The 27,726-nt window shown below is 38.0% G+C and overlaps 1 protein-coding gene across 4 annotated transcripts; it reads left to right on the forward strand.

The window, feature by feature from the left end:
- Positions 1–1,472: 1,472 nt before the first annotated feature.
- LOC106162639 (uncharacterized) lies at positions 1,473–27,689 on the forward strand. 4 transcript variants are annotated; one of them, XM_087013779.1, is made up of 40 exons: positions 1,497–1,532; positions 1,756–1,830; positions 2,181–2,240; positions 2,755–2,944; positions 3,418–3,575; positions 4,413–4,574; positions 5,098–5,229; positions 5,843–5,955; positions 6,242–6,422; positions 6,755–6,900; positions 7,367–7,526; positions 8,264–8,475; positions 9,175–9,280; positions 9,780–9,950; positions 10,238–10,363; positions 10,763–10,867; positions 11,338–11,490; positions 12,066–12,188; positions 12,846–13,097; positions 13,522–13,643; positions 13,774–13,887; positions 14,117–14,171; positions 14,653–14,790; positions 14,969–15,059; positions 15,675–15,771; positions 16,365–16,451; positions 16,938–17,021; positions 17,505–17,582; positions 17,871–18,050; positions 18,281–18,360; positions 19,124–19,187; positions 19,513–19,683; positions 23,384–23,517; positions 24,066–24,223; positions 24,492–24,607; positions 25,231–25,323; positions 25,681–25,849; positions 26,058–26,177; positions 26,940–27,082; positions 27,596–27,689. In XM_087013779.1, the coding sequence occupies exons 3-40, from the start codon at positions 2,183–2,185 to the stop codon at positions 27,641–27,643; spliced, it is 4,890 nt and encodes a 1,629-aa protein (XP_086869905.1). In that variant the 5' UTR covers positions 1,497–1,532; positions 1,756–1,830; positions 2,181–2,182; the 3' UTR covers positions 27,644–27,689. The 4 variants fall into 4 exon arrangements, with proteins under 4 accessions (XP_086869904.1, XP_086869905.1, XP_086869902.1 ...); XM_087013778.1 differs by lacking the exon at positions 1,756–1,830 and having other exon boundaries at positions 1,473–1,532; XM_087013776.1 differs by lacking the exons at positions 1,497–1,532; positions 1,756–1,830 and adding an exon at positions 1,684–1,755.
- The last annotated feature ends 37 nt before the right edge of the window (positions 27,690–27,726 follow it).

Below are 27,726 nucleotides of genomic sequence, written 5' to 3' on the forward strand. Positions count from 1 at the left end.
ATTAAGAAATTATCCTTAAATTATGTTACAATTACAACTTATAAAGTTCTTATTAACTGTTTAAATTACTAAATGATTCATAAAGTCTTACCTCATTGCGGGAATTAGTGACTTTTAATGATCAGAACATAACTAACTATAAGCGCGTGCTCTAGTCAAAAAAGTAAAACGCTATCTCCACCGATGTGCATAACAGCTAAGACGGGCCAAAACCTTAACAGGGATATACTGAAAAAGTCTGATGTTTTTATTCACAGGGTGTGACAACTTAAAAAGCCAGTGATGTACATGTATCTCTTGTATAGATCTCCCTAGTATGGTAATAAGCACCATTGCTTTCCTTTCTTCAAAAACATGGTTATGTCATCGAATTATTTGTAAATTGTATGCCCTCACTTTCGTTTTGCGATCTCATTGAAAGCACCATTGTATTTATTGAAGAGAATTTAATTATATGTAATGTTAATCTTGGTAGTTAGGCCCATTTAGACTGTTTGCAATGCGCATTTCCGTTTTGTCTGTGCTGGAAATTACAGCTGGCATTAACTCAAAAATTTATAGTTTTTCTGTGCCATATTTTATTATTATTATAAATGTGATGTAGTGTGCCACGGACTTGATGAAGGTGATGTTACTGTGTGATCTCAATTGCACGATTTTAAGAAGAACCTTCTTCCGGTAATGAATTATGATCAATGCATCAGTAATCTTATCTGTTTGTTCCTCCTGCATAATGGAATTAAGTAAATAAATGATAATGACATTTTTATCTCGAAAAGTACAGCTCCGTTTCTCATTTGTACATGTGCCACTGTCATGTGAGATATAAATATGGCGTCAATATTCAACGCTTTTATTTTATTTTATCCCATGAAGATCTCGGTGAATGCATTGTCATGCAAAGGAGAATTACAAATAATGCTTTTTCCAGCAACAAAATAATAAAATGTAATAAAACGGACGGCACATTGTAGAAATGTATTATAGTTTCAGAGCATTTCCATTTCCTCAACTGCCCTTGCCTCTGGGGTATAATTAATTACATATTTCTCGATCTTATCTGTGCAAATACTTACTCAGTTGACAGCATGCCAACATATTGTATTTTTTACTTCATGAAACGCGTGGCTACGAAACAGCTATGTTTTTCTTCAACTCAAAAACCAAGCACCCTACTGTTCGCACGCCCCAGTGCTGGGGTAGAGATTTAGTCAGTTTTAAAGGAACAAAGGAACATCGCCTTTCCGGCAGAAAGGTGGTACCTCATACGTGATACTGAACTTCACCATAGATTTGAGTCCAGATTTTACGTAAGGATCCCCCCCTCCCCCCAAAAAAAAAATTAAATAAAAAAAATTTACTCCTGGCTGTGAGTAAAAGCACATATGTGATAGAACACAGGGCGAGTATGGTTAATATATATTCTTTTGTTTGTTCGCCAATTGTTAATGGCCAAAACAGGTGTCTTGCCAGCTGAGGATGAGTAATACGTGGATCGTACTAATGTACAAGAGAATACAACACACGTACAGGTAAGCTTTGTTGTACTCTTTGTCCTGTCCATATCTTATTGCATGATAAAGTGTCTTTTTTTAAATGACCTTGTACCATGATAGCAGTATATGAGGTTAAAATAGTCACAAATATATATATATATATATAATCAGATAATACAGTGTTTCGCGCATGCTTTATCACTCAGCGTTTAAATACCTATACTATGCACAATGATACGTACATATACCAATATTACAGGTAATTATCGTGGCAGAACTGCGATGTTGGGCCTAATTCACTGATTTTTCGAAACAGTATGAAAGCGACTTGCAGGTAAACAGCGCCGTTTTAAAGACCTATAACCCGAGAGGGTTCGAATCTGAGTCTGGACGTCTGGTAGTTGAGCGTGTATGTAAGCATCACAACAGCGGACTAGCAAGTTCACGGATCAAATATGGCCGACCCATGTGAATACTTGTCGCATAATCCCCTCGGGAATCTATTCAGTGTTTATTAGGAGATTAGACGACAAGCTTTTAAGTCTGTCGCCATATTTGATCCGCGGACTAGTTAGTGAGCTGATTTGAATGAAGCCTAAGTGAGACATCGAGAAGACTGCAATGAAAGTTCTATTTTCGTCCTTTTGACATCAAATTTGATCAAATAGATTATTCTCTTTTCAGACATGACAGTGTTGTACACGCTAGCCGTTTTGTGGTTGATATCATTTTTACTAGGTGTAGGTAAGAAAATTAGGACATAGAATGATTTTATATATAATGGAGCATTGCTCATCATCCTCTGACTGTGAAAACTGAAAGGGAAAATGGACTTTCAAGGAATTTATGTTTATTGATAACCAACAATTCGTATTTGTTAACATAAACGTGTCAGTAACATTAGTAGTGATAGAGCCAAGGTCACTTATTTAATCAAATCTAAACCAGGGACCGGTTTAATAGAAAAAAATGATAAAACTTTAGACATAAAGAGGGTAGTCTATTTTTTCACCCACGATAAATCGATATTTTTTAAAAATCTAAATGATGTGTTATAAAAAAAAGATATTGCTAATGTTGTAGACCTACCTTTATATTGTTTTCTTTTAGTAAAGTTCTTTGCTAATTTATTTATTTAATTCATGGACAAAATTATCTTAAAATTCATTCAATTTTACCAACTTGCGGTCTATGAATAGTTCTATGAATTCGTGTCCTATTAACAATATAAACAATAACACACGACTCCCTCCCACAGTGTCCCAGGATTTACACGTCCACTTGGAACCTGACCGGAACACATTTTACGTCAACATCGGAGACGATTTTGAGGTGACGTGTGCGCTGGACAGTGGTTCCCTGAATGGCGGGACGACATTTCAGTGGTACCGGGATGACGGGACAATACCAGGCAAGGAGATCACGGACACCGCTTTGCCTGTCGACACGTAAGTGTGTTCAGTGTGCCCTAGTGATGATTGTCTGAGTACCCAGACAGTAGAGAACCGTGCCCTCTACAAGGTCCACAGATTGATCTTTCGCTAGATGTTTGCCGATACCTACTTTGCCTCTGGCTAATTCATGACACGATTATTTGCGGTGGAGAAAGGTGTCCACAATTAACCTGCGGCCCTGGTAGAGGGCACATGTAAGAAAAACCCCTGGTGACATTTGCCCGAGTAAGTCAAGTCCTTGGTTCAGTGAAATTTGCAACTGACCTTTTTTTTCAATTTTCCATCTGTCATAGCTTTGGGTAATATTATTCACTAATCAAGTTGGTAAATACACTTTGAATCAATTGTTTCTTCAGGCACTTCTTAAAATATTCTATTAAAAAATTCGATTTTTTTAAATGCCCTTGCAAAAATTCAATTATTGGACATTTACTTTTGTTATGTATCCACCACATGACCTCTTGCAGCCAATCAGGCCAGGTGGTAGAACACAGTTCAGGACCGCCTCCTGAGTCGAAACTGAAGTTTTATCAGGTACAGAGCAGCGATTTTGGGAGATTTAAGTGTATAGGATCGTTCAATGGGACAACCTCAGACCCAGTCGTTTTCTCATTGGAGATAAAAGGTAAGTTGCGCGCCGTTTTAGAAATCACACCTATAACGCATTGTGACGACTCCAACGTATTCCGTATAATATAACTACAAGTACTGGATAAGGAAGCTGTGCATGACGTCATGAGCAGCAACTCAACCCGACTGGTCAACGAAAAATGCCCAATTGTTGAGAAAAAATTTGCAATCCTACCAGAAATTGCGAGCTGGAATTTCGCCAATATGAACTCTTCCAGTTATACCACGCTCCTTTATGCGTATACTCTCTTGATCTAATGTAATTTTTGTGATAATTGAAGGGCTGAAATCACCAGTGTGAATAATGCTCAATATGAAAAAAAAAATGATTTAAAAAAATTAATAATCCGAAAAAGGACGTTAATTTAAATTTCCCAAAATATAGCTTCACGTAAATATCAACCAAAACATGTGGTTTAGGGTTTATATCATTGTTTTTGTTTATATTCATTTTGATTATATTCATATAAGATGTCTCGGTACAGTATCTTTCCAATGTTTTCCAAAATTTTTTCTAGAATCTGTTTGCCCCCCCCCCCCAAAAAAAAAAGACCATAAAATGCATATTAAACAAAAAGTTATTTACAAGTAACCAATAACAAAATGGTTTATGGTAATCTTATTTCAAGTTGTCAGAAAGTCCTAATACCAGCATGCATATAAAAAGAAAGTTCTTTATATGGAAAAATGACTTTTTTACCATAATGCCATAAAAAAGACCAAATGTTGACTCATTAGTTTTTTCCCATCGAAGAGCGAGGGCGGTTCGTTCGAACCTCAGGAACTACCTTCCCTGCGTCCCGTTACAATACCAACTCCACCTTACTTCCAGAACCAATCGCTTTCACTGACGCCGAGTCCACACAGACAGTGACTTTACACCAGGAGGCGCTAGTGAAATGCCAGGCGACAGGACGACCCGCACCCAAGATTACCTGGAGTTTTGTCCCTCTGGGGACAGATACCAGGGAATCTGATATCACGGCGAATCAAGGTTTGTATGGCTTCAATTTAACGAGTTTAGTTTACCGAGACATCTCTTTCTCTCTCGAATCGTACTTGAACAACCTTTTTTCCTTTTTCCTTTTTTCTTTAACCCTTTTTTTATTTTTTGCAATCATTCAATATCTATAATTTCTGAGCGATACAATAAACGACCAAGGAAGATGGCGACGTAGGTTATGTACATTTCGAGCATGCAGTATAAATAACATCAGGACAGCCCTCTACAATATGTGAGCTAGAAACCATGTTGTGTGGATAGAGTACTCCCTAAATATCTGATATATTAAAGGCACACTTCATGAGATTTACCCGCCAAAATGGATTTTCCAGGGGAAACAACCAATTTTCTCGTACTCACGAATTATTATTTTTTGGTCCATCTGCACTTTGATTCGACCTTGAAGAAATCATTTTCAAGTTGTATGTAAGGTTTTATAAGAAGCTTTGGTTTTATAAGCATTTTTGGGGATTATCAAGCCCATAGAGTGTACCTTTAAACCACTTTCTTTCAGCTGAGTTTTACTCAGCAACTCACGAGGGCCTCGTCATCAAGAATGTCACCCTGAGTAACGAAGGCACGTTTGTGTGTGAGGCAGAGTCACTGAATTCCACGCTCAGTCTAAATATTTCGGTGGAAGTTTTTGGTAAGTGTTAATGTTGAATTTGGAAATATTATATGATAGATAGATAGATCATAGGTAGATGGATTGGTGTTATCCATTATTGCTACGTGTATTTCCAGACAATACAACAAAAAAGACAACTTTAAGCACTGGAAAATATAATTTTGTTTTTCCTTTACATTGATGATATAACTAGCATATGCTTCATGAAGGCGTTTGCCATTCTTCAGAGTATTTCATTCTTCTATTTGAATATGTAAGTGTAAATGTGACGTTCAATGGCGCCACAGACTTTTGAAAAGAAATTACGGTTTGAAAATTCCCTTTTTGTTAATAACGACAACAAATGAATAATTTTTAAATAAAACGCCCCAACTATTTAACTAGTTTAAATTTCTTCATTCTGTTATTCATTGTCAAAATCCCTTTCAGTTGTTTTTCTTTCATTATTTGTTTTTCGTTAATTAATGTATCTGTTTTATTTTTTGTTATATGTATTTTTTTGTTATATGTACTTTTATTAATTTATTTTGGTTGGGGGACACAAATGTCAGTGAACAAGCTGCTATATATATATTATTTTCCACCTGGCATAGGCCATACTATTTAGGACCCGTGTTTTCGTTCTTTCCAGAACCCCTGAGCTGGGTGACAGTGCCTGAGGACATTGAAGGGTACCTTAACCACTCCATAGCGTTCATCTGTGTGGCTCAAAGCAAACCAGACCCGCAGTATAAGTGGTTTAAGGTAAATCAGAATTACATCTGAACCACATTGGAGGATGAAGGGTTGTGTGTGTGTGTGTGTGTGTGTGTGTGTGTGTGTGTGAGAGAGAGAGAGAGAGAGAGAGGCGCAAAAGGGCAATTAAAAAAAACATTTATTAAGTTAATGCATGAAATAATATTTAGGCATTTAATTTTGTCACAGGGCTAATATTTAAACAGTAAAAAATAATAGATTAAAATGTCTACTCTTGAGAAACAATTTTTGTGCGTATTTTTCGAAATCCAATGACGGCTTAATAACATTAAAGGCACCCTCCGCGTCCGAAACGCCAACGATCTTAGTTCCAAACAGCCGAGTGTCAGTTAACTCGACCAGTGGTCAGTTGACCATCACTGCAGCGCAACAGTCTGACGCAGGGGTGTACACGTGCATGGCAGAGCAGTCAGCGGGGAGTAACATCACAATAAGTGCCATCCTGGAGGTCAGCGGTATGTCATGTTTGGTAGAATACTAGGATGATCGATTTTGTTCACGTTCAAGCTATTAATATAAATATCAGAAATAATAGGCTCTTTTTACAGAAAGACAAATTTGTATTGCAAGAAAATACCCAAAATGGACGATATATGCAAAAATGTATTCTTTTCTAAAAAAAAAAACCTTCATATTCTCACCAATGTGTGCAAGCTTTTTGATTATATACCGCAGAATGTTAGTTTTCCACTTGGTTTAAATCTATGATTCTATCTCAATATCTCATTTTTTTATTTTTTTCTGTAACAAAATACGTCTTAAAAAGAAAAACTGGGATTGTTTTCAGACCCAGCACCAAGGATTGTCAGCTTTCAGAACTCGACAACCTTGGAAACGTCTGAGGGCGTAATGACGTGCAGCGCGCAAGGCAAACAACCAATAAACATTACGTTTACAAAAGTTGTACTTCCGGTGCCAGAGAACCTGGATGAGGTAATGCTTTCATTTCCAGCATGCATCGTTGAGCGGCAATTCAATGAAAATTTCGAACTGCACGATTATTTCGACCATATTATTATTTCAATTTCGATCGAAATGTTTGTCGGTTGCCAAACTCAGTAAAGGTTTTGATTGTTCTGCCTTTGTTGTATGTATAATCTGCTAATTCATTTTACATGGATGGCTGACAAATCCCTCCGAAATGGACTGAATTAGACATCATTTTCTACATCTGTGCCGGATCTATCTTGAGTATGCTGTGTTTTCGTATGCTTAAAGAATTATTATCATATCATTGGTCACAAGGATTGTACTGAACAGATAAAAACAAATATGAAATGTATTTACATTTTGTATGTTCCAAATGTTCCAAATTTCAAATTAGAAATAAAATTGCCTGTGTGTGTCTATCTTCCTATCGGTTTGTATATATTTTCATTCTGTTGTCATTTCTTGCAAGACTTCTCCCCGCATAACACTGGAGAGATCTCATAACGATACCACGGTCAGCTCCACGCTGCGGATAGCTAACTCCATTGCAGCGGATACCGGTACCTACAGATGCTTGGCGGACAACGACTTTGGTTCCGATACCAGTGATGCCATGTTAACAGTGGAATGTGAGTTGAGTTATGGACGTTTTGCTCAACGCTTGAATTTTTTATCGCCACCCAGGATTTTGTTTTTACCTTTATGGATTTGTTCGTAAACGGGCTAACTTAATTGAAAATAGGAACTAATTGCGATTAGCTTTTCTGGAATCTATCAAATTATAATTAATTTTGATTTCATCTTAATATGAAAATTAAGCTTGCTTGGCGGAGGAACGCGCTCTCTGAGTGCTTTTGCAAGTCGTTAAAGATGCATACAAAGTCAACTTTTTGTCACAAAAGCCGACCAAATGCCAGCATATAGTTTCAAGTAGTATAACTAAGAGAATTACCAAAAGGCATTGTTTAATTTTACCCGAAAATGATGTTTGAACAGATTTTTTTGTTAGCATTCTATGCTGTATGTCAATGGGGCAGAAAAGTAGGTCACGAAAGTAGGTTAAATTTCGAACCAAAAATTTAAAGAAAGGAGCAGTCTAAAGCTCTTTTATGTCTGATCGAGTGATGTATTCAGTTTATCCCTTGGCATGTTGAATTTATTTGAGAAACTAGTAGAAGTGGTTTACATGTGTTACTGGGAATCCACGCTCCACCGATGCTTGGTTCGTATGTACCTTTAAAGGATTTTTTGCAAAGAGAGGGATAGAGAAATAGAAACTAATTAAGCATATTGCAGTTCGAGTTCCAATGCTGAACACATGCACTGGTTCGGATAATTATAAATTCACTTTTCGTAAATTGTTCAGACCCACCCCGTTTTACCGACACAATGCCAGTGGCCAATGAATCCCAACGATTCTGGCTTTACGACAACCAGGCTGTTGCCATGGTCACCCTGATGTGTAAAGTGGACGCCGTCCCTCCCCCTAGCCAGTGGTTTTGGTGGAAGGGGAATGACCATATTATTGACGATGACAATCATACCATTGTCATTGATGGACTGACCAGTAACCTGTCTGTGAGTGTTACTGTGTAATAATTCAGCAAATGCGCAATCTGTGTACATTTTGTTTTATTTATACAGTGTCGTCAAAGTAATGTCACCATTATTACGATACGGTGCTTCTAGTTGCGTTGTTAACAGGGGCCGGTTTCACAAAATAAATGTAGCCCTAAAATTGGTCTTAATTGGAAGACCAAAATTTTGGTCTACTTCATTTAGTTGAAGGTAAATCCGCATTAGTCCATTTGAATAAAGTAAGAACAAGTGTGAACCATAACTACATTACATGTTGTCTGTTTTACTATAAAACAGGTCAGTTAATTCATTTGATCGAAGTATTACTGATTCATCTTAGGTCAAACTGGACTCAAGTTTTGGCCAAAGAAATGAGATTATACTTCGGGCTTCAATAGGCCGCATTCACAACAGCGGACTAACTAGTCTGCGGATCAAATATGGTCAACCCACTTGAATGCTTGATGCGTAATTACCGGGTGGAATCTATTCAGTGTCCATTAGGGATAAGACGGCAAGCTTTTAAGTGTCTCGCCATGTTTGATCCGCGGACTAGTAAGTCCGCTATTCTGAATGCGACCTAAGATCTTTTGTACTATTCCTTATCATTATGACTATTATACATTTGAACATACAAATGGACGTAAATGCGACCTTTCCCATGCAACAACTGCAGGCTAAGAATTTTTTTTTTTTCAGATTGCCGTGGACGAGAACAACATTGGAACTGTTAGCGGGGTGTATCACTGCAACGTGTATAACTCCCGTGGAATGGAGAAACATTACATAACTCTGACGGAGTCTAGTATGCTTGTGGATTTTTATCTTTCTTGATTTCTTGATTTGTAACATTATTACAATAAATACTGACGATTATATATACTATCATAATCCTCCCACGTGGTAATTCGACACGTCATATGTAGTATGAGAAGATGTAGGCAGAGTCAGCGTACATCTTACTGTTTTTACACGAAGCATATATTAATAATAGATTTTTTGCTTCGAGGCAATATGATATATATAATATTTATATTGCGTTAAAGCCAGTACTATTGCAAAGAAGCCAAAAATAAACTTAAAACAGTCATACGATTTTGCAGACATCAAAGAGACAGAGAATTATGATCAGTTTCCATTGTATATCAACAAAGTGACTTGTCTCCATAACAGACAAACAAAAAGGATCACACCTTACTAACTAAAGTTACCAATATAAAAGGAAGTTAAACGATTAAAAAAGCTTACTTCCGGTGACCTCCAACAAGATAAATTATAATTATGATTAACTCTGCTTTTTCCAGCCGCTCCAAGTAAAGTGACCGACATACATATTAACGAGACCAATTCCACAACTGTCCAGCTGATAATTAACCCCCCGCAGGACAATGGCGGCCTGCCAGTGACAGATTACTTAGTTGACGTGGCCGAGCTCTCACAAACGGGCACCTCGCGGCATGTAAAACTCCCAATAGGTACAACTTACACGGTAGTGAACAGGAATATGCCTGATTGGGGATCATCCTAGACAGCCCATAACAATACCTATTTTATTTAAGTAGATTTATATATGTCTGGGGCAACTTTTTTGCATACATGTACGAATAGAGCAATTTTGAGACTACAGTTTGTTTTCATTAAGGCCAGATCCATGGCCGAGGTTTGCCACTATTGTAACGTTGTTTCCTGTTGTATGGTACGACAGATTTGGATCTACTTGGACACACGATATTCCCATTCAAAATTTAAGCTCCCCTTTTAGATTCGGACCTCGTCATCACGGAACTGAAGCCCAACACGACGTACGTGGTCAAAGCTAAGGCCATAAATGCCGCGGGGATGAGTGACCAGAGCGAGGGGGTCACCGTGCTTACTGCACCCTCTCAAGGTGAGGATGTGTCTCATTGACGTGTGGTCAAATTATGTTACACTTTGGATTTTAATCATGTTTTATTAAGCGATACTTTTCCTATTAGGACAATGTCTTTACATTTTGAAATGTGATTAAAACTCACTTAATTTGTTGAGAATCTTGAGGTCCTTCAAATACAAATTATTATTCACGACTATAATTCGGATTTATTATTGAGGCATTCCTAAAGGACAGCTATTGAGTTTGTTTGCGAGTGTTCAAGCGGTTGGGTTGGCGATGGCAAAAAAAAAGGACAATAAGGAAAAGGTTTATTCGAAATATGGCGTGCTTTTGATGTGGTGTTGCAACTGCTAGTGTAACTTATTAATTACCATGTTTGATTTGCTTTTATCTGGTTTTATGGTGTGGTTTGAGGCGCTAGAGGTAAAGCATTTTACAGTCTTACCGCCAGCACACACAGAAGATTTCTTCTGTCTGCACAACGGATGACAAGCGCTCGCAGGACTGTTCGTGACCTGGGTACATGTAAGTGCGATTTACTGTCAAAAAACCACCCCACAAAAGATGGACTACGATATTTATTTAGTATTATAGATAGAGATAACGATGAATATAACCGTCAGTATCAAGGTATATTTTTTATCTAACCAGTTTCTGTTAAAGTTAACTGATCACAAGCAAACATGCTCATAACAAAAATAAATAAATAAAATAAATAAAATAAATAAATAATAAAATAGACAATAAATTAAAATGATAATAATAATAATTGCGTTAATTGTATAACAGTTTTCAGAAGATGTTGATTTTAATTACTGGCGTTTTCATTTTGTGTTGTGGATTTTGCATTTGGTACAACTTTGTACATACAGCCTTGCCGTGTCTCAGTCTGCTTCTCAAGGTATTGCCAATGTAACCATTGCTTTTTTTATCCACTTCACGAGTACTTTGAATAAAAGACCCTTTCGCTTTCACTTTCATTTTCACAGCAAGCACCCCCGGTCCGCTCTCACAGTTGAACGTTACCAACGTAACGTCGGATTCCATAACGCTGGAGATTTCCCCGCCGTCTGACAATGGTGGACTACCCATAACGGGTTACATGGTCATCATGGGAACGCAACACCAGTCCTACAATCTTAGTAGGTATAAGTATCTATTGACAAGACATGACTTCTAGAAATAAAAGAAGTATTTTTGTAGACCAGTGCTTACATCATCTTCGATATTATATATGCATGCATTTTTCCCATAGTCAATCATATCGCTGCGAACCGATAAAACTATCTATAATACGATAATCAGAGTATATGGTACCTTAAGTTACGTTATTCACATTTATAATAATATTTTTATTTTCATTTTTATTGAGTAGTATTGTAAATTTAAAAAAAAAACTTATATATTATTGCTAGCGGCAGATTATTCACTCTTTTTATCTGATACCATGGATATTCAAAAAGGGTTAACCAAAACGCAGATAATTCCTCACTTAGAGAGGGGGTTTCCGCATCTATTTGCTTTAGTCAAGTTTTTCACATACAGGTACAGATACAATTTTTCTTAAAATACAAACCTTCGAATTCATGGATACGACTTCAGGTCATCAAGTCCTTTACGTTATTATTCTTTTTATTTATACACTTATTTATATATTTGAATAACTACATGGGAAATTATACATGTATATTAATTAATGCCATTCAATGTATTCTAGATGACACCCTGACTATACATGGGTTAGAGAACGGGACTCTCTATAACGTCCAAGTAATGGCAGTTAACGCAGAAGGAATGGGTCCTCCAACTACAATTAATGTTACTACGCTGACGACAGACGGTAAGAGACACTGTATTATGTCATATAAATTGAAACGTTTAACGAATTGAAACAGACCTACTGCGATATCTACTGGGGTAACTACAGTATTATCTATTTTAGCTGTACTGAAGTTCGGGAAAATATTTTATTATCATGTAATGCTGATAAAGAAGTAAATCGTTCCAAAAAGAATATCAAAGGATTTGAGAAAGATGAGCTTTTTAATTGTATATACAATGATAAATCATGTCGGCGCCTTATCTTGGGAGATAACTCTTTATGGATTTTTTTTCAATATTTGCTCTATCTTTTTGATTAATTTTAAAGGTATGATAATAATGATTATTAGTGTTATTAATTATGTACCTGTTGTTTACACCACGCGCAGTCACGATGCGCAGCAATGCACGCCCCGCACTCCAAGTGTGCCGTGCACGGGTTGCTGTCATTTACCACGATCCACGGAGTGTACTTCTCGTAGTAGAATCCTGGAGTATAAAAATAGATATATAAATGAATATACAGGTCGATGGTAACCCCAAACTAATACTAGGTTTGGTACACTAGAATTTTTGTTTTTTGTTTCTTGGGTAAAGGTGACAAAAAGTTAATCGTTTACAAAGGTTATGAATAGTCTAATATTTTTACAAACTGTTCACTTTTAACCATGTACAGTTGTAGGTACTCCTGCCCCTACAGACCTGCCCTCCACCAGTACGACTGTAACCACAACCAGTTCTTCCGGCACAACCACTTCAACAACTTCAACCACAACCACAACAACCAGTAGAACCACCGTGACAGCACCACCGCCTCTGCCCACTGATGCCGATACCACCACAACACTAACGCCATCTACTGCCAAGACATTGGAATCAACAACTCCCACTGTTGAACCCATGGTAGTACCAGTCAAAACGAAAACAGGTGCTCTCTCTCCCTCTCTCCCCCTCTATCTCTATTTTATTATTTCCAGACACGTCACAGTCGTTAAAGTTCTTTTTTTCTTTAAAGGTATGACATGGTATGAAATGTAAATCTGTTGGAATCTTCCGCCACATTTGAGACTACTTTCGCAATCTATATGTTGCACTAATCTCTTCATACAATGTACTCTTAGATCCTTATTCTGTGCTGTTTTAAACATAGTGATAAAATTTGAGCTAGTAGCAATAACGATTATTGTTCTTATTATTTTATATTAAACGTATAGGCCTACTGCCTCAGCAGTAGCTTCTTTTTTAGAAGAACATTTCCCAGACATTGTCCAAGACAATTAAAACGTGTCAGAAACCTATTGATAGTGTGATTATATATATTAATGTAAGTTCCCGGATTTGTTTTGTTCCAGAGTTCTACTACGAGAAGTACACTCCGTGGATCGTGGTGAATGACAGCAACCCGTGCACGGCACACTTGGAGTGCGGGGCGTGCATTGCTGCGCATCGTGACTGCGCATGGTGTAAACAACAGGTAAATAATAATAATAATAATAATAATAATAATAATAATAACAGAGTACATTTATCGGATGACGCACCGTAGTTTTGCTCTCAATAATCGCTTCATTTTCCGATTAAAACCGATGTATTTATCATTATAGGGTTGGGAAGACTTTCATTCCGATGACCGCTGCGATACATTGAGCAAGCTGCAGGAGTTGGGATGTACGCCAGATAACATCGTGAATCCAAATAATAAAATAGTGACTAGAACGGTAATACATATCGGGATTATTGCATTGTGTTACAACTGGATTGATTAAACAATCGCTGACTTTTTATTCTTGTATCCGACAAACGTGTTGTATGTAAACTGGTGTGTGTACGAAAAACGACTAGAACACTGAAAGTCGTTCTACAAAGAGAAGTGCAATGTAGCCTAACCGTTACACTGTTTGATTGCTGCAAATAGCCAGAGTTATTGTCATTGACTTTTTCTTCCAGAGTTCGGCAGATCTTTTCATTGGCCCGCCGGAAGTCACCATTACACTAAAACCCGGTAAGAACGACAGAACACAAAAAAGCATTATTCGGTTAAGACCTGTAACCTGTTTTACAAAAAATCTCAACTTCCGTGGTTGAGCTCACTGGAGAGTCAACTACGCAAAGGCAACTTCGTGGTATTGGTCTGAGAGATTTAAAGAATGGTTTATCAGCAGTAAATGTGTGTGACATAACTAATTGGACTACCGTCCGTCGACAATTTAGAGTAAAAACCATCAAGACAATCATAATTTGCTCAAATTTGCTCAAGGGGCGTAAATGAAAGACCGTTAGATCAAAGAAAGCGCTCTTCTACATTTTTCTTTCAGTAAAGGCCCTACTATCACGCCTTGGCGATTTACCCAGTGGATGCCGCCGTATGAAAAAGTTGACAAATACTTGGCATTTTATTAATCATAACATTACACCATTATTATTGTTGTTGTTGTTGCTGTTGCTGTTGAAGTTGTTGTTTGATAATTTTTAACATATTGTAGGCAGCATCGTGTCTTTCACTGGTACATACGCCGTACCTCCCTCCTACTTGCTGGATGTCTACATTTTACTGGAGGTCAATTATATGGATGAAGACAACCAAATGAAGATGTACCTGGAATCAAATATGCAGTCAATAGGTGATCTCTCTTTTTCTCTGTGTGTGTGTGTGTGTGTGTGTGTGTGTGTGTGTGTGTGTTTGAGTTTAGTGCTTTAATGATAGCTTTTAGAATCACTTTTATGTAAAAATAATAATTTAAAAATTGAACTACATGATGACCTTTGTTTACAATGTTTTGTTTATTCTCTTTCATAAAGCAAACACGCTGAATACTTTTTCCAGTGATTTACGGTTTGGATTCGGAACATTTATCGATAAACCCGAGATGCCGTTTATGTCAGAAGAACGGTATGTAAAACTATGTTAGAATGTGAATGCATGTATCACAAATGTATGGCGAAGCACTGTACTTTCTGGTATCAAACAGAGTCACACTAAACGTGTTGAAATGGGGAAACCAAACACAAAAAAAAAAAAAAACTGTTGCAGTGACGCAAATATATCAATGTCTCATGAGACAGAAACGTACCACATCCACACATACATACACACATCCGTGCGTGCACACATACATATTCAGTCCCATGGTAGAACGTTGCAGACATATCAGAACATTAGTAGACGTCAGAACACTAGTAGGTTGTTACTTTTCTGGGAAGACATCGTTTGAATGTATTACTACGATAATATGTGGTATATATGAAGGAAAATCTAATAATCCAGATAGGGCCTACTGTCACGTTTTTTTTTGTTCCTCAAATATATGAACTTTAAGCACACGAAGGATTGCGTCTTATTTATTGGCACCACTATAATACCGTCAGTTTGTTGATAACATTTCAACAGTTGGTAGTCTTAAATAAGTCGCAAATATCTGAATCAGTAAGCCGTGATATACGAACGTGTATGCATAAGATAGGAGTATGGGTGCACATTTAAACAGAATTTTCTTTTTGTATTTAGTAACCAATATTGCCTTAATTGTGCTGAGAACTGCACGTGCCAACCATCCAGTTTCCAACATGTCGTCGGAATGACGGAGGATTTGGCTTTGATAGAGGTTGGTAGAGTTTCAGAATCGACATATTTACCTTCATCATCATCTTATTTCAATACAAGCAAACTTGGCGCGTCTGAACTTCAACTGTATTTGATTGAAGATTTCTGCACCAGTCACGGTTTTTTTATTCACTGTGTCACGTGTCCTCCAAAGGAACCACGAAATCTGATTGGCCAATGCGCTTTTTTGATCGGTGCGGTGGACTTCAAAGGCCCTAGTGAGATAAGCATAAAAACCTAGCTGAATTAAAAAAAAAGAATATTATTGCAAAGCTGCCGATTGACTTTTTATAGAAATATGTGTATCGGTAGCGCATTTTTAACCTTTTCGAAGTTCCATTAATAGATAGAACTGATAAATAGAAGTACAAAATAACTGCAAACTAAAACGTCACATTGAGGGTTTTTTTAATTGGTCTTGTATTGTCTTCTAAGCACACATGTACATAGCTTAAGTAATTCTTTGTGAAAATGTCAACGATTTCCCTTTAATCACAAAATGTTTCATATCTAAACCGTAGGAAAAAATAGCGATTTATGAATCTCTTTTGTTACTGAATATCATCTTTTACGTGACCGTTTCCATTGATGCAGGAGAGGGTTTACGAATCACTGGAAAACTTCAGTAAGGATCCGTTAGACGCGGGGCTGGATGCGTTGCTGCAAGTTATTCTATGCAAGGTAGGCTAATTTCATATGTTGACAACACTAACAGGCCTAGTGTAGCCAGCAATTTCAAAAGAGGGGTTCTTTTTCTAAAAAAGTGGACCTATTACCCCCCCCCCCCCGTCCCGGCTACGGACCTGACATAATTGGAGTCTGGCTCATGGAAATCATCCGAGATAGCCTAACACGAGGCTGACGACACTGTGTCAGCGGTAAACAAGAGCTTATCAGTTTTCCGGTTTGGGGTTAGAGTTAAGCACATGGCAACAGAACAGCTCCTGAATTCCATTGATGAAATCAGATTTGATTCTGGTCGTGGTATACTTGATATTTATGATATTCAAGCAGTTTACATTATGATATACAATAATATAATAGTATATATGTACAGTGTGCAACATTATGGTGGATCCAGGGTTAAGGATTTTCTGGGAATGTATATTTAAGTTGACATTTATTTATTTATTTATTTATTTATTTATTTATTTATGTTAATTATAGGATCAAATTGGTTGGAGGGACAAGTCAAGGAAAGTTGTGTTACTTTTAGGCAGAAACACATTTCATCTTGCCGGAGAGGGGAAGGTGAGCGCTTTTAAAACATTCTCTTGTCTATAGAGGGTTGCGTGAAGCCTACATCGCGTGCGCCTAGATTGTTCGGATTCAATAGCAAACGGCGACATGCGCGGTTCTCGCAGTATCGCGAACCATTGGAGAAACTGATAATTGCAACCGATTAAAATGTTATGAGATTTTATTTGAGCAGACACTTTGTGAAATATTGGCGAAACGGGCATAATGCAATGCTAAAAAGAGGAAATTTGAAAAGTTAGTAATAAGAGAAACCAATATCTGAGGATGACTTCCGTGAGCTTTCTATAGTCTTCGGGTATTTTTGATTTACGATAAATAGCCAAATGTAGTCAAAAAATACACCATATGATGCTGTCTTGCCGCATACGTTTCTTACGACTGCCAGACCAAAAAAGCCTTATTTATCCGTTTGAACTTTGTCATCTTTGTGAAGCTAGTTGCTAATGTGTTGCCTATTATGTTTAACACTTACAGCTTGCAGGTGCCGTATTACCGTACGATGACACTTGCCACCTGGATTCAAATGGACAGTACGCAGAGGATTTCAAAAGGGTAACAATTTTTACTAGCTCGAGTTTTAGAGCCGTTGTGGTTCAATTCCTTTATTTTCAATTTCCAATACATACCCGTTTGTCGGGATGTCTGACTTACCCTTACCGTTTTAAAGATTTCTAAAATAATTTTATCTATTTCCTTCCGTTCATCTTTTCACTTCATTTTAATTTTAAATATTTTTATTTGACTCTCGGAACAATGAAATAATTTTAAATGATTTAATAATTTCATTCTCTGAATACACGTTATTGCAAGTGACACAGTATTTATGTATTTATTGTTTAGGATTATCCCTCCTTACACAAAGTAAAGAAGATCGTGGAAAGCAATAAAGTCAACGTCATATTTGGTGTCCTCCCTGGCGTCGCATCCGGGTTCCGGACGCTGTCCGAAATGGTCAGCGGGACGGTGGTTGAGGAAACCGCGGGGACAGATATTGACCGGGCTCTGCTGTCAGGAATGCAGGTACTGTACACCGTAACCAGGGGTGAGCCTACATCCTACTTCACCACATGTTTTGAATTGTAGACGCCATGTGCTAGGAAGGGATCGTGTTGACTTTCATTTGCCCCAGTAATATTGCTTGTTGACTATTTTCAACCAGTAGATATGTTGAAACAATTCTCAAGCCAAAACAATAATCCTACTCTTGCTCTAATATCAGAATATCATTTGTATACTATACTACGTTGTAGGCACTGAATAGCAAGCTAGAACTCAGAGTAAAAGATGATCCAGTTCACAGCGACGTGCAGTTGCATGCTGAATGTCAGAGGTGAGTGCTTTAGAAATACAAACCAGTTGTTAGCTGTGTAAACCTGTTAACAGGCTTTGGAGTTCTTATTCTGAAAATTCGCGTCTTTTTTGGGTGGGTCCCAAGTTGACCAAGCTTGATAAATGGCATAGAACCAATTTACGAAGTGTTATTTGGGTGGATATTTCAGACGTTAAATTAGTCAGCTAATTTTTTTTTTAGCAAAGTTGACTTTACGAAGTCTGTGATCCGATTTTAGCAATACAGGCTATTACAAAATTGTATGTTCGCTGGAAGACTTCTTATATCGAATAAGCGCTGAGGACATGAACTTACACACTTCTTTTTGAAAGAGACCCCAAGAACCCTTGCCCTAAAATTGTTCTAAGGTTTAAGACCAAAATAAAGTGTACTTTGACTCCATATTAGTCGGTGTTCTTCCGATTAAATTGAATACAGCGCCCATTTTAAAACAAGATACACATGTAAACATCAACAGTGTTTCAGACCAATCACTTCTTTTTTTAACTAGGCCACTATAAAGAATATTGTTTGAATTTGAACTGATGTTTTGGACCAAGTTTTTGGCTAAGGTTCTTAAAGTGAAACTGACCTCAGATGTCCATATTGTTTGCCACTCCTCATTGCTAAATGCACAGTGTACAAAGCATACAAAGCGTCTGGGGTACTGTCTGGGGTGCAAACGAACACATTTATGAACATGTTCCTGGTATAAAATAGAGCCTGATGAAAAGTGTTTTGATTTACTTCCTATTTATTACAGAGGGAACGCTTTAGACGAACGAAACAAGACGCTTATTTGTGAAAACCTAGGTCCGTCAGACGTGGTGAGTGTTATGTTTCCTACGCTACTAAAACGACAGAGGCGTGAGATACACTATATAAAAACAGGATAACTTTTGCCGTTTAAATCATTGCATATGGCAGTTTCCTGTTGTCTATTTTTCAACGATCTGCAGTCTTCTTCCGGAAGTAGGAAAACGTAATGCTTCAATGCTTCCAAACATATCGAAAAAGGAAAGTAAACTAACATCGAGTTTGATACTTTCGTTCAACAGTTGTCTTAACGTAAAGGACATTATTGTTTGAAATTTTTATTTTTCATTTCCCTCATTTCCATTCGTCTTTAATTTTTGTTTTCGTGTCTGATAGGTTAATTTTCGGGTTACTGTGGCTGTCGATAAATGTCCTTTGGAAGACCACGTGGTATACGTGTCACCAATCGGAATAGGGGAGGAGGTCAAGGTCAGCCTGCACCCGCTTTGCACCTGTCCATGTGAGGCCGCGACGCCGGCAGCCATGGTAACGACACCAGCAACCATGGTAACTATCGTACAACTCCCTGGTTTCTTATAAAGGTATCCCATCTGGGATTTTCGCGCCAAATGGAATTTTCATCTAAAAAATATTTTCATTTTTCTATTACTCATGAATCATTACTCCAGTCGTCCCTGTACTTGAATTCGATGTTTTACACCAATCCCAACGAAATGGTTTTGTTTTAAACCGGTATCCAGTTGCTTTCACCGCAATGTCTCCCTGTACATCTCAAAAGGATACATAAACATCATATTCTTGAGGTATTTTATCATTCTTGTGGTCTGAAATTTGCATGACATGTAGACATACAAAAAATGACTTTGGGACAATTTTGGACGCAGATAATTATAAAGCACCTTTAAGTCTAGGTCAATTTGGATATTAATGGTATCGTAACGTCATCTGTTCAAGTATATCAGTGGAGGATTTAACAGGGGAGCAGGACCCCACGGGGAGTCAGGGGGGGTCCTGACCCCCCTTCGGTTTCTGAAAAAATCACACTAATATTCCCCTCTAAAAAGCCTTTAGCGGGCCCCAAAACCCTCCACAAGGGAGCCGAGAGGCGGCTTCGAATCCAATGCCTGTCATTCGCTAAAAACACTGACCCCCCCTCCTTCAAATCCTGGATTTGCCCCTGTCTTACAACCTGTATATAGCAGACAAAAATGTGTCTTCTTTGCAGAATTATTTGTCAAACTGCTATACCTTTGTACGCGGGTTCAAATGCTAGAGTGTTTCTGATTTCTGAAAAATTGAATTTTATTGCTAGAAGAAGAAAAACGTATGGGCGGGTGGGTCAGGCATATCGCTGTCGTTGGCGTGTGCAGCTGCAAGAAAAAAAAACAAACAAAGCCGTCATCAACTATGGTAACAGAAAGTCACGAGTTCCAAGTTCCGGATAACGCATATCAGTCCGTTACAGCAACGACCTGGCCCTGCAACCGGGAAGTCACGGGAAAAAAAGCCGGTATAGTTCAGAATATGTGATCGATTTGACAACAACTTAATTGCTGGTCATTATCTTAGTCTTCCTTTCTCTTCACTATTAAAGATTTTAAAATGATGCTTAGGCAGGGATGGTCATAGTTCTCTATCCTTTACCATCTATGCAACAGATCAAACTTTAATGGAGTCAATAGCTAATCCGGCATGGCGGCATGCATGTCATACTGCCCTTACAAAAAAAAAAAAATTGCTCGTGTACATGATGAACTATGACAACGTTGATGATGATACCCAGTTCGCAGACTGACGATGCGCGGGATGAAATACATATGCACGGCTCACGGCCTATTGATTGTAAAAGCAGATATATACATGTACAGCCAAACTGGCCCTTTCTGTGAGAAAGTATAAAGTTTCTATTTGATCCGCATGTTACCAACGAAGCTTCTGTGGCACCGTGGTAACGTCGACGTCTTGGACACAACTATACAACCATACGCGGGTTCGAATCCCAAGATGTTCTATTTGGTATTTTTGCTCGAAATCATTTTTTAAATATTGCGTTTGGTTACTTTAAGAGGAAACTCGTATGTACGGAGGGTGGGCGGTTCAGTCACGGCGCAGTCGATAGCGTGCTTGGTTGTAAAAAACACCAAGCCATCAGCAAACCATGGTAACGGCAAGTCACGAGTTCAAATCCCAGATGGTGCATGTCATTTCACCACAACAACGAGCTGCCCGCAGTCTACTACGAATGCAGGCATTCGTGTGTCCTAGCAAAATTTTTTTCATAAAAATCCAGCATAGTTTAGAATTAGTGATTGCTTTTGACAAAAACTAATTGCTCGTCATTACGATAAAGCCAGCTTCGTCAACTATTTTTATCTTTGTTTTAGAGTCTTTAAAATGATAGTTATGCGGGGATGGTCAATGGTCTCTATCCTTTACCAACTACACAACAGATCACAATTGAATCAAGTCAATGCCTTGCCCGGCATGGCGTCATGCATGGCATACAACCCTTTCATAAAAAAAGCTATCTGCTCCTTGGGGCTATCAGCAAGAAAAGTTTTTTTCAAAAGTCACATTGCTGCTATTGCTTTATCTAATCATATATTGCGTTTCTAATGCCCCCCCCCCCCCTTTTTCCTTGCTTTTTAAGACTGTACATATTTTCATACAGTATCCGGGGCAACTCCACAGTCGACGCTTGAAACGGTAAAGACTGCTCACAACTAAAACCGCCATTTTGTGAACCCCTTTCGCTCTCACTGTGTTCTATAACGTTACAGGAGAAGTCGAACGTAAACTCAGTGTAAAACAAAATGAAAATAACAGCATCTGAAATCATCTTACTAGGAAGGTTCCGGGCAGACTTTTAAAAAAGCGACACGAATTGATTCAGTAGCTTTCCCGTTATAGGACCACGTCATACGACCTGTACATATATTCATACGATTCATATGAAACTCGTTCAACTCCACAGTGGACGTTTGAAATGACAAAGACTACTCATAACTTAAACCGCTAAGGTGTGAGCTGTTTTGGCTCTCATCGTGCTCTATGACGTCACAGTTGAAGTCAAAATCAGTGTACATGTAATCTCAGTAATCTCTCAGTAATCTCAGTGTAAAACAAAATGAAAGTAAAAGGATATAAGAAGTCATCTAACTAGGAACGTCCGGGCAATAAAAACGATCAAACTTGAATTGATTCAGTAGCTTTCCCACCTTAACACCACGTCATACAGTGGCGGATTTAGGAGGTTCTGAAGAAAAGGTCAAACTAATTTTCTTCCCTTGAAATTAGAATTTTGATTAGCTGATTCATAGTTCTAAACCACACCAAAAAGGCGCCGTTTGCTCTCTAAAATACTCCAAGCGGGCCGACGGTTGGCTTTTTATCCGAGGCCTGTCATTTCTAAAGAAATCAGACCCCCATTTAAATAATCCTTTATCCACCCCTGGAGAGACTGTCAGATTAATGTTTGACTATTACGTAAGATTGTCGCCTAAATGGCTGACTTTTGGGTGCCTTGGGACCAGTGAAAGGGAGTACCCCCCCCCCCCCCCCCGGACGAATTACCTGTAAGAACCCGGTAAAGTGGCACGGTAAACAGTGGCGGATTTAGGGGTTGCCAAGGGGGTCCGCCCTCCCCCTTCTATTTTAAAAAAAATCATCCCAATGGTCCCTTCTCGAATTTAGAATTTTACTAGCTGAATCATAGTTCTAAACCGTACCAAGTGTCACAGTTCGCCCTCTAAAATGCCATTTTCCGGCCCCTTCAGCGAGCTCCGGACCCCACGCCAAGGAGGGGGGGGGGTCGACTTCGCGTCCGCAGACCCCCCTTCAAAAAATTTTGGACCCTGTATATATTTATATATATAGCAAATGAGAAGCGCTGAGCAACGCTTTCTTACCTGCAGTAGGATTAACTTGTCTACTGCATGTGTTGGTAAAAATTTATGGATTTATATTTTCGAATGTATGGAGACTGATATTTAAAAAGTATTAAGAATTCGGCTCTTTCACGTACAGTATATACATGTTTGCATCTCACCCCCACTCCCCCCCCCCCCCACACACACACGCACATACAGACGCACACACAGGCCTACGCACATGTACACACTCACGCACATACTGTATGCACATTAAAGGAAGACGATTTTTTTTAAATCTAAGTTCAAAACCTTGAACTCTGTTAACTCCAAGTCTCAGAGCGTGGCGTGTATATATCTGCCTTAATTTCTTCCAGAACGCATCCCCGGAGTGTTCCAGCAACGGTGTCCTATCCTGTGGTAGCTGCGTCTGTAATGAGGGCTACTTTGGACGCTGGTGCGAATGCAATTTGGAGAAACTGACCAACTCCACCTGGGATCAGTGTCGAAGGTAAAACACAGATGACCGGTGTAACGAAACCGAGGGTCCGTGTAACAGAAAGTCCGCCCTCCATTTATTTCTAATGGTTAGGGTTAGCCTGACATAAGTGGGTCAAAATCGAAGGAGAGGCTTACCTATACAAATGGATGGGAAGCGTAGTCTCTATCACAGGGACTCTCTGTCACATTACAACGGCCTGGAGGCAGAAATTCCAAATGGGGTTTTGGGGGGTACTTTTTCTGAAAAAGCGATTCTTTCTGCCTCCTATTATCAGTAAGGCCTTGTAGACCAAACTTGAGAAATGCCATAAAATGTCAATTGAAATTTGTATTTTGTTTCAGATCTTATAAGATTTCCGGCCTATAAGTTATATTGAATTTATTTTCATGTCATGTTTCAATTAAAAGTGACATGTTTGATGGTAGTTCTTAACGAAAGAAAGTTTTTTGAGTTTTTTTTTGGTGTTTGTTTCCTTTTTCTTTCCTTTTCTTTTTTGACAATTTAAGTTAAATTAATTTACTATTATCCCAACGACAAGAATATTTATTTTCTCGTAGCGATGAAAATAGCTCGGTGTGTTTCGGCCAGGGGGAGTGTTTCTGCGGGTCCTGCTACTGCAACCGTGTCCCAGGAGAGAGGGTGAAGTTTGACGGGGACTACTGTTTTTGTGACAACACCTCATGTCCACGAGACACTGACTTCAGGATGTGTGGAGGTAGGTTCGCAGCCTCGGTCTTCTTTATATGCTGTACAGTGTGTTGTGTAGCGAGTCTGTAAAATGTATCTGCAAAACAGTTTAGTGCACAATTAATTATTATTATTATTATTATTATTATTATTATTATTATTATTATTATATCTTAATAATGTTAAAACATACACAAGTCTGGGACATCCTAAACTTGAAATTGGTTCGAGCATTTATATTAAATTTAAATTTACTTTTACCCTAGATAACATAACATTTATTAATATATATCTAGGTCCTCTGCACGGCAATTGTGTTTGTGGCAGCTGTGAATGTGAACCGGGGTTCAGTGGCGACGCCTGTCAGTGTAACTCCACGTCCGGTACATTACTGTGTACATCGTCCAATGGGGTGAGTGTGCCCTCCGATCACAGTCTCTGGTACAGCGTGATCTGGTACAAAATCGAATAAGATATTTATTCAGTTTTGTAACAGACTACAGAGACTGCTGTCTTGTGATGGCAAAACAAAGCAAAAGTCCGAGTTTTTTGTCTCTAATAATAGTTTAATTTGTAATATTTTTTTCCAAAGCACGCCATGTTATTTAGTCCGTTATATAACAAAAAATTAAAATACTTATAAAGAAATAAAAAATTACGGTAGGTGATGATTTTTTTTTTTTTTTTGCTGGGAATTTCAACAAATTTCTATGAAATGTCAGGATACACCCTCGTCAAAACCATAGAGAAAATAGTGATGTATAGATCCACTTTTGGGTTTTTTAAGTCGTGCGTAAATATAGTTAAAGATATTTGATAATTCCCCAGTGTTCCTCATAGTGTCTCAAAGTTTGGAAAGGTGGAACTTTGAAAACTGGATTAAAACCGCTTTGTTTTGAACGGTTTTAATAGGTAACTACAGGTAGTATAGCGTAGTGATCAAGAGAAAATTGGTTAAATATTTTTGGATTTTTTCTCATTCCTAATTTATTTATTTATTTATATGCTAAGAAAATCCATAACATATAATTTCAGTTGCTGTGTAATGGGAAGGGTGACTGTCGCTGTGGTCGCTGCTACTGTGACGTCAACTCCGGCTACTCCGGCCCCACCTGTGAAATATGTCCGGTAGGGGGTGCTGCAGTCGCGACCAATCATGCGACTTTCACTTAATAATTTTCATATTAATGTTTCATATTAATGATTTTGTGTAAATAGTCTTCATATTTACTTATCTATTTATTGAGTTTACTTAATTACATTTTGACTTTTAGGCCTATGCATAAGAAAAGATAAAATATATTACTCCTATAAATTAACATCTTCCCAAATTAAAAATTGGAACAATTTGTGGGAAAAACTCTGAATTATTATGTGCCTGGCCGCAGTTTGGTAAACTTAAGATAGTTCTCAAGTAAAAAAAGGATCCACAGTATTTTGTATCTCATATAAAGTTAATAACTACCTTGCTTTGTTTACTTCCAGACATGTCGTGAAGTCCGGTGTCCCGATATCATAAGCTGTATTCGATGCACGTTGAAAGCACGAGTCCAAGAAGCGCATGCGTTACACACTCCAGAGGTCCTTCAATTTGAAGCAGAGTGCGACAACATCTGCAGGTTACACGAAATACAGACGGTTTCAGATATCCGAGGTACATGCCGTTTATCCCACTTAGACCCTCGTTTTTAAAATAAAATCCAATGCAGAATTCAAATAAACGTCTTTAAAATGTCAAGAAATTACAGTGAAATCACTTCATCAAAAAGTATTTTGAGTAAGAAAACGTAATAAAGCTTACTCGATTTTTTAAGCTCGCACAAAAGCTCGCACAAAAGCTACACGACCCCTTAATATTCCAGAGGCGGACCTGTTTGACTTCGTGTGTCGCGTCCCCACTGGCCATAAAAATTGCTTCAACCTCGTCACCTACAAAGAATTGGGGCAGGAGAAAGTCGCCATGAAGATAAAGACCGTGGAAGGTACATGTAGGGTTTTTTTATGAAGCTCTTTTATTGTGTCATCTCTTATTGTGCACTATGCCATTTTATGATTATGATATACTTAAAAGTGCTATATAGCTCAAACGTGTCTGTTTTTTTTTTTTTTTTTTTTTTTTTTTTGTTCCTTTTTTTAATTTCACTTTATTACTGAATCTTTTTTACAAGTAGAAAGCTAGTTAACGCGACTGTGATCAATTAAGAGCTCGAGAAACTGTAGTTATTATTATTATTATTATTATTATTATGTGTTGATCTAGGCCTGGGAAGGGAATAATTGTCAGTGATTTGTTTAAAACTGATAAAAACTGACACTTTTAAGGCAGAAAAACTTAGAAGTAATCTCGACCAAGCCCCCGATTTTGATTTAAGGTGAAATGTATTGGAATCTTCTTCTGCTCTCCGTTAAATGTATTCTTTATCGGATTTTCGCGTCAGATCTAATTTTCCACGAGAAAGAAGCATTTTGCTTCTATTCTGCGTTTCCTACCATTCCTAAAATCAAATTACTTAGTTTAAGGCAATCGCGATTCATTTCACTGCCAACCGTCTTCACGTCACAATATCGGCGTCATGCGGGCTTCAAGGGAACTTCAGTTCTATTTTATTTATTTTTTGTACTGACCGAATCGTAGTAAGAAGCTGTGTGGGCAATTTAGACATCAAGCTACAACTCTGGAATATTTTCAAACGTGTATGCGTAGAATTAAAATACAACTTACTTGAAACATCGTTTGCTTTCAGAATGCCCAATGAACGAAACGGCCATGTATGACCTTATTTGGAAGTGTGTCGTCATAGACCTGGCTATCCTAGTTTTAGTTCTCCTAATACTGCTGTTATGGCGCCTCATAGTCTGGTGTATAGACAGAAATGCCGTACAACACGTATGTATGCCGCTGTGTGTAAATTCCATTGATCACATTGGATAAGCGTAAAAAATGATCATGTGATAATAAAGCCACTGAGCACAAGCTAGAATTGTCCTGCTGTACGTTGTTGTCCTGTTGTTGAAGAGCAACAACTTGATGTACGTGAATGATGTAACAAACCTGACAACGGTCGGAGACTTGTGGCAATTGTGTTCATTAATTTTATTATAATATGATCAAACTACCATGCTTATCTGCGATATATTTTGCTCATAAAAGCCGTCAGTATGGTTTTTGTGCATAAAATGATATCAGTGTTATGATATTGGAATGAGTCTTATAACATTTGGATACGATTTTCAGTCGTTGGTTGAAGTTACTAAAGGTACACAATTTATGTAGAAAAAATATTGGTATCCCAGAACGATTTTGGCATGCTAAATAAAATGATGTAATTTTTTTCAATTTTCAATATTTGAAGATAAAGCTCAGTTCATTTGACCCTTGTGTGATTCATTTTCCTTTCAGCCTATGATAGTTCCATTGGAGGAATTCCAGTCCACGGACGCAAAATAGCTCAAATAGTGTTTGTCAGTATTAGGTTCTCGTATATTTGGTGGTGGTGGTGGTGGTGGTGGTGGTGGGGGGGGGGGGGTTCT

Source organism: Lingula anatina, chromosome 5 (genome assembly GCF_051362555.1).
Source record: "Lingula anatina isolate TDL-2025a chromosome 5, LinAna3.0, whole genome shotgun sequence".
Lineage (NCBI taxonomy): Eukaryota > Metazoa > Brachiopoda > Lingulata > Lingulida > Lingulidae > Lingula > Lingula anatina.

Coding starts and splice junctions, on each gene's coding strand:
- LOC106162639 (XM_087013776.1), top strand. CDS start 1,728: ATGATACGTACATATACCAATATTACAG. Junction 9,281..9,779: donor CATAACTCTGACGGAGTCTA/GTATGCTTGTGG, acceptor TGCTTTTTCCAG/CCGCTCCAAGTAAAGTGACC. Junction 18,051..18,280: donor CTCTGCTGTCAGGAATGCAG/GTACTGTACACC, acceptor ACTACGTTGTAG/GCACTGAATAGCAAGCTAGA.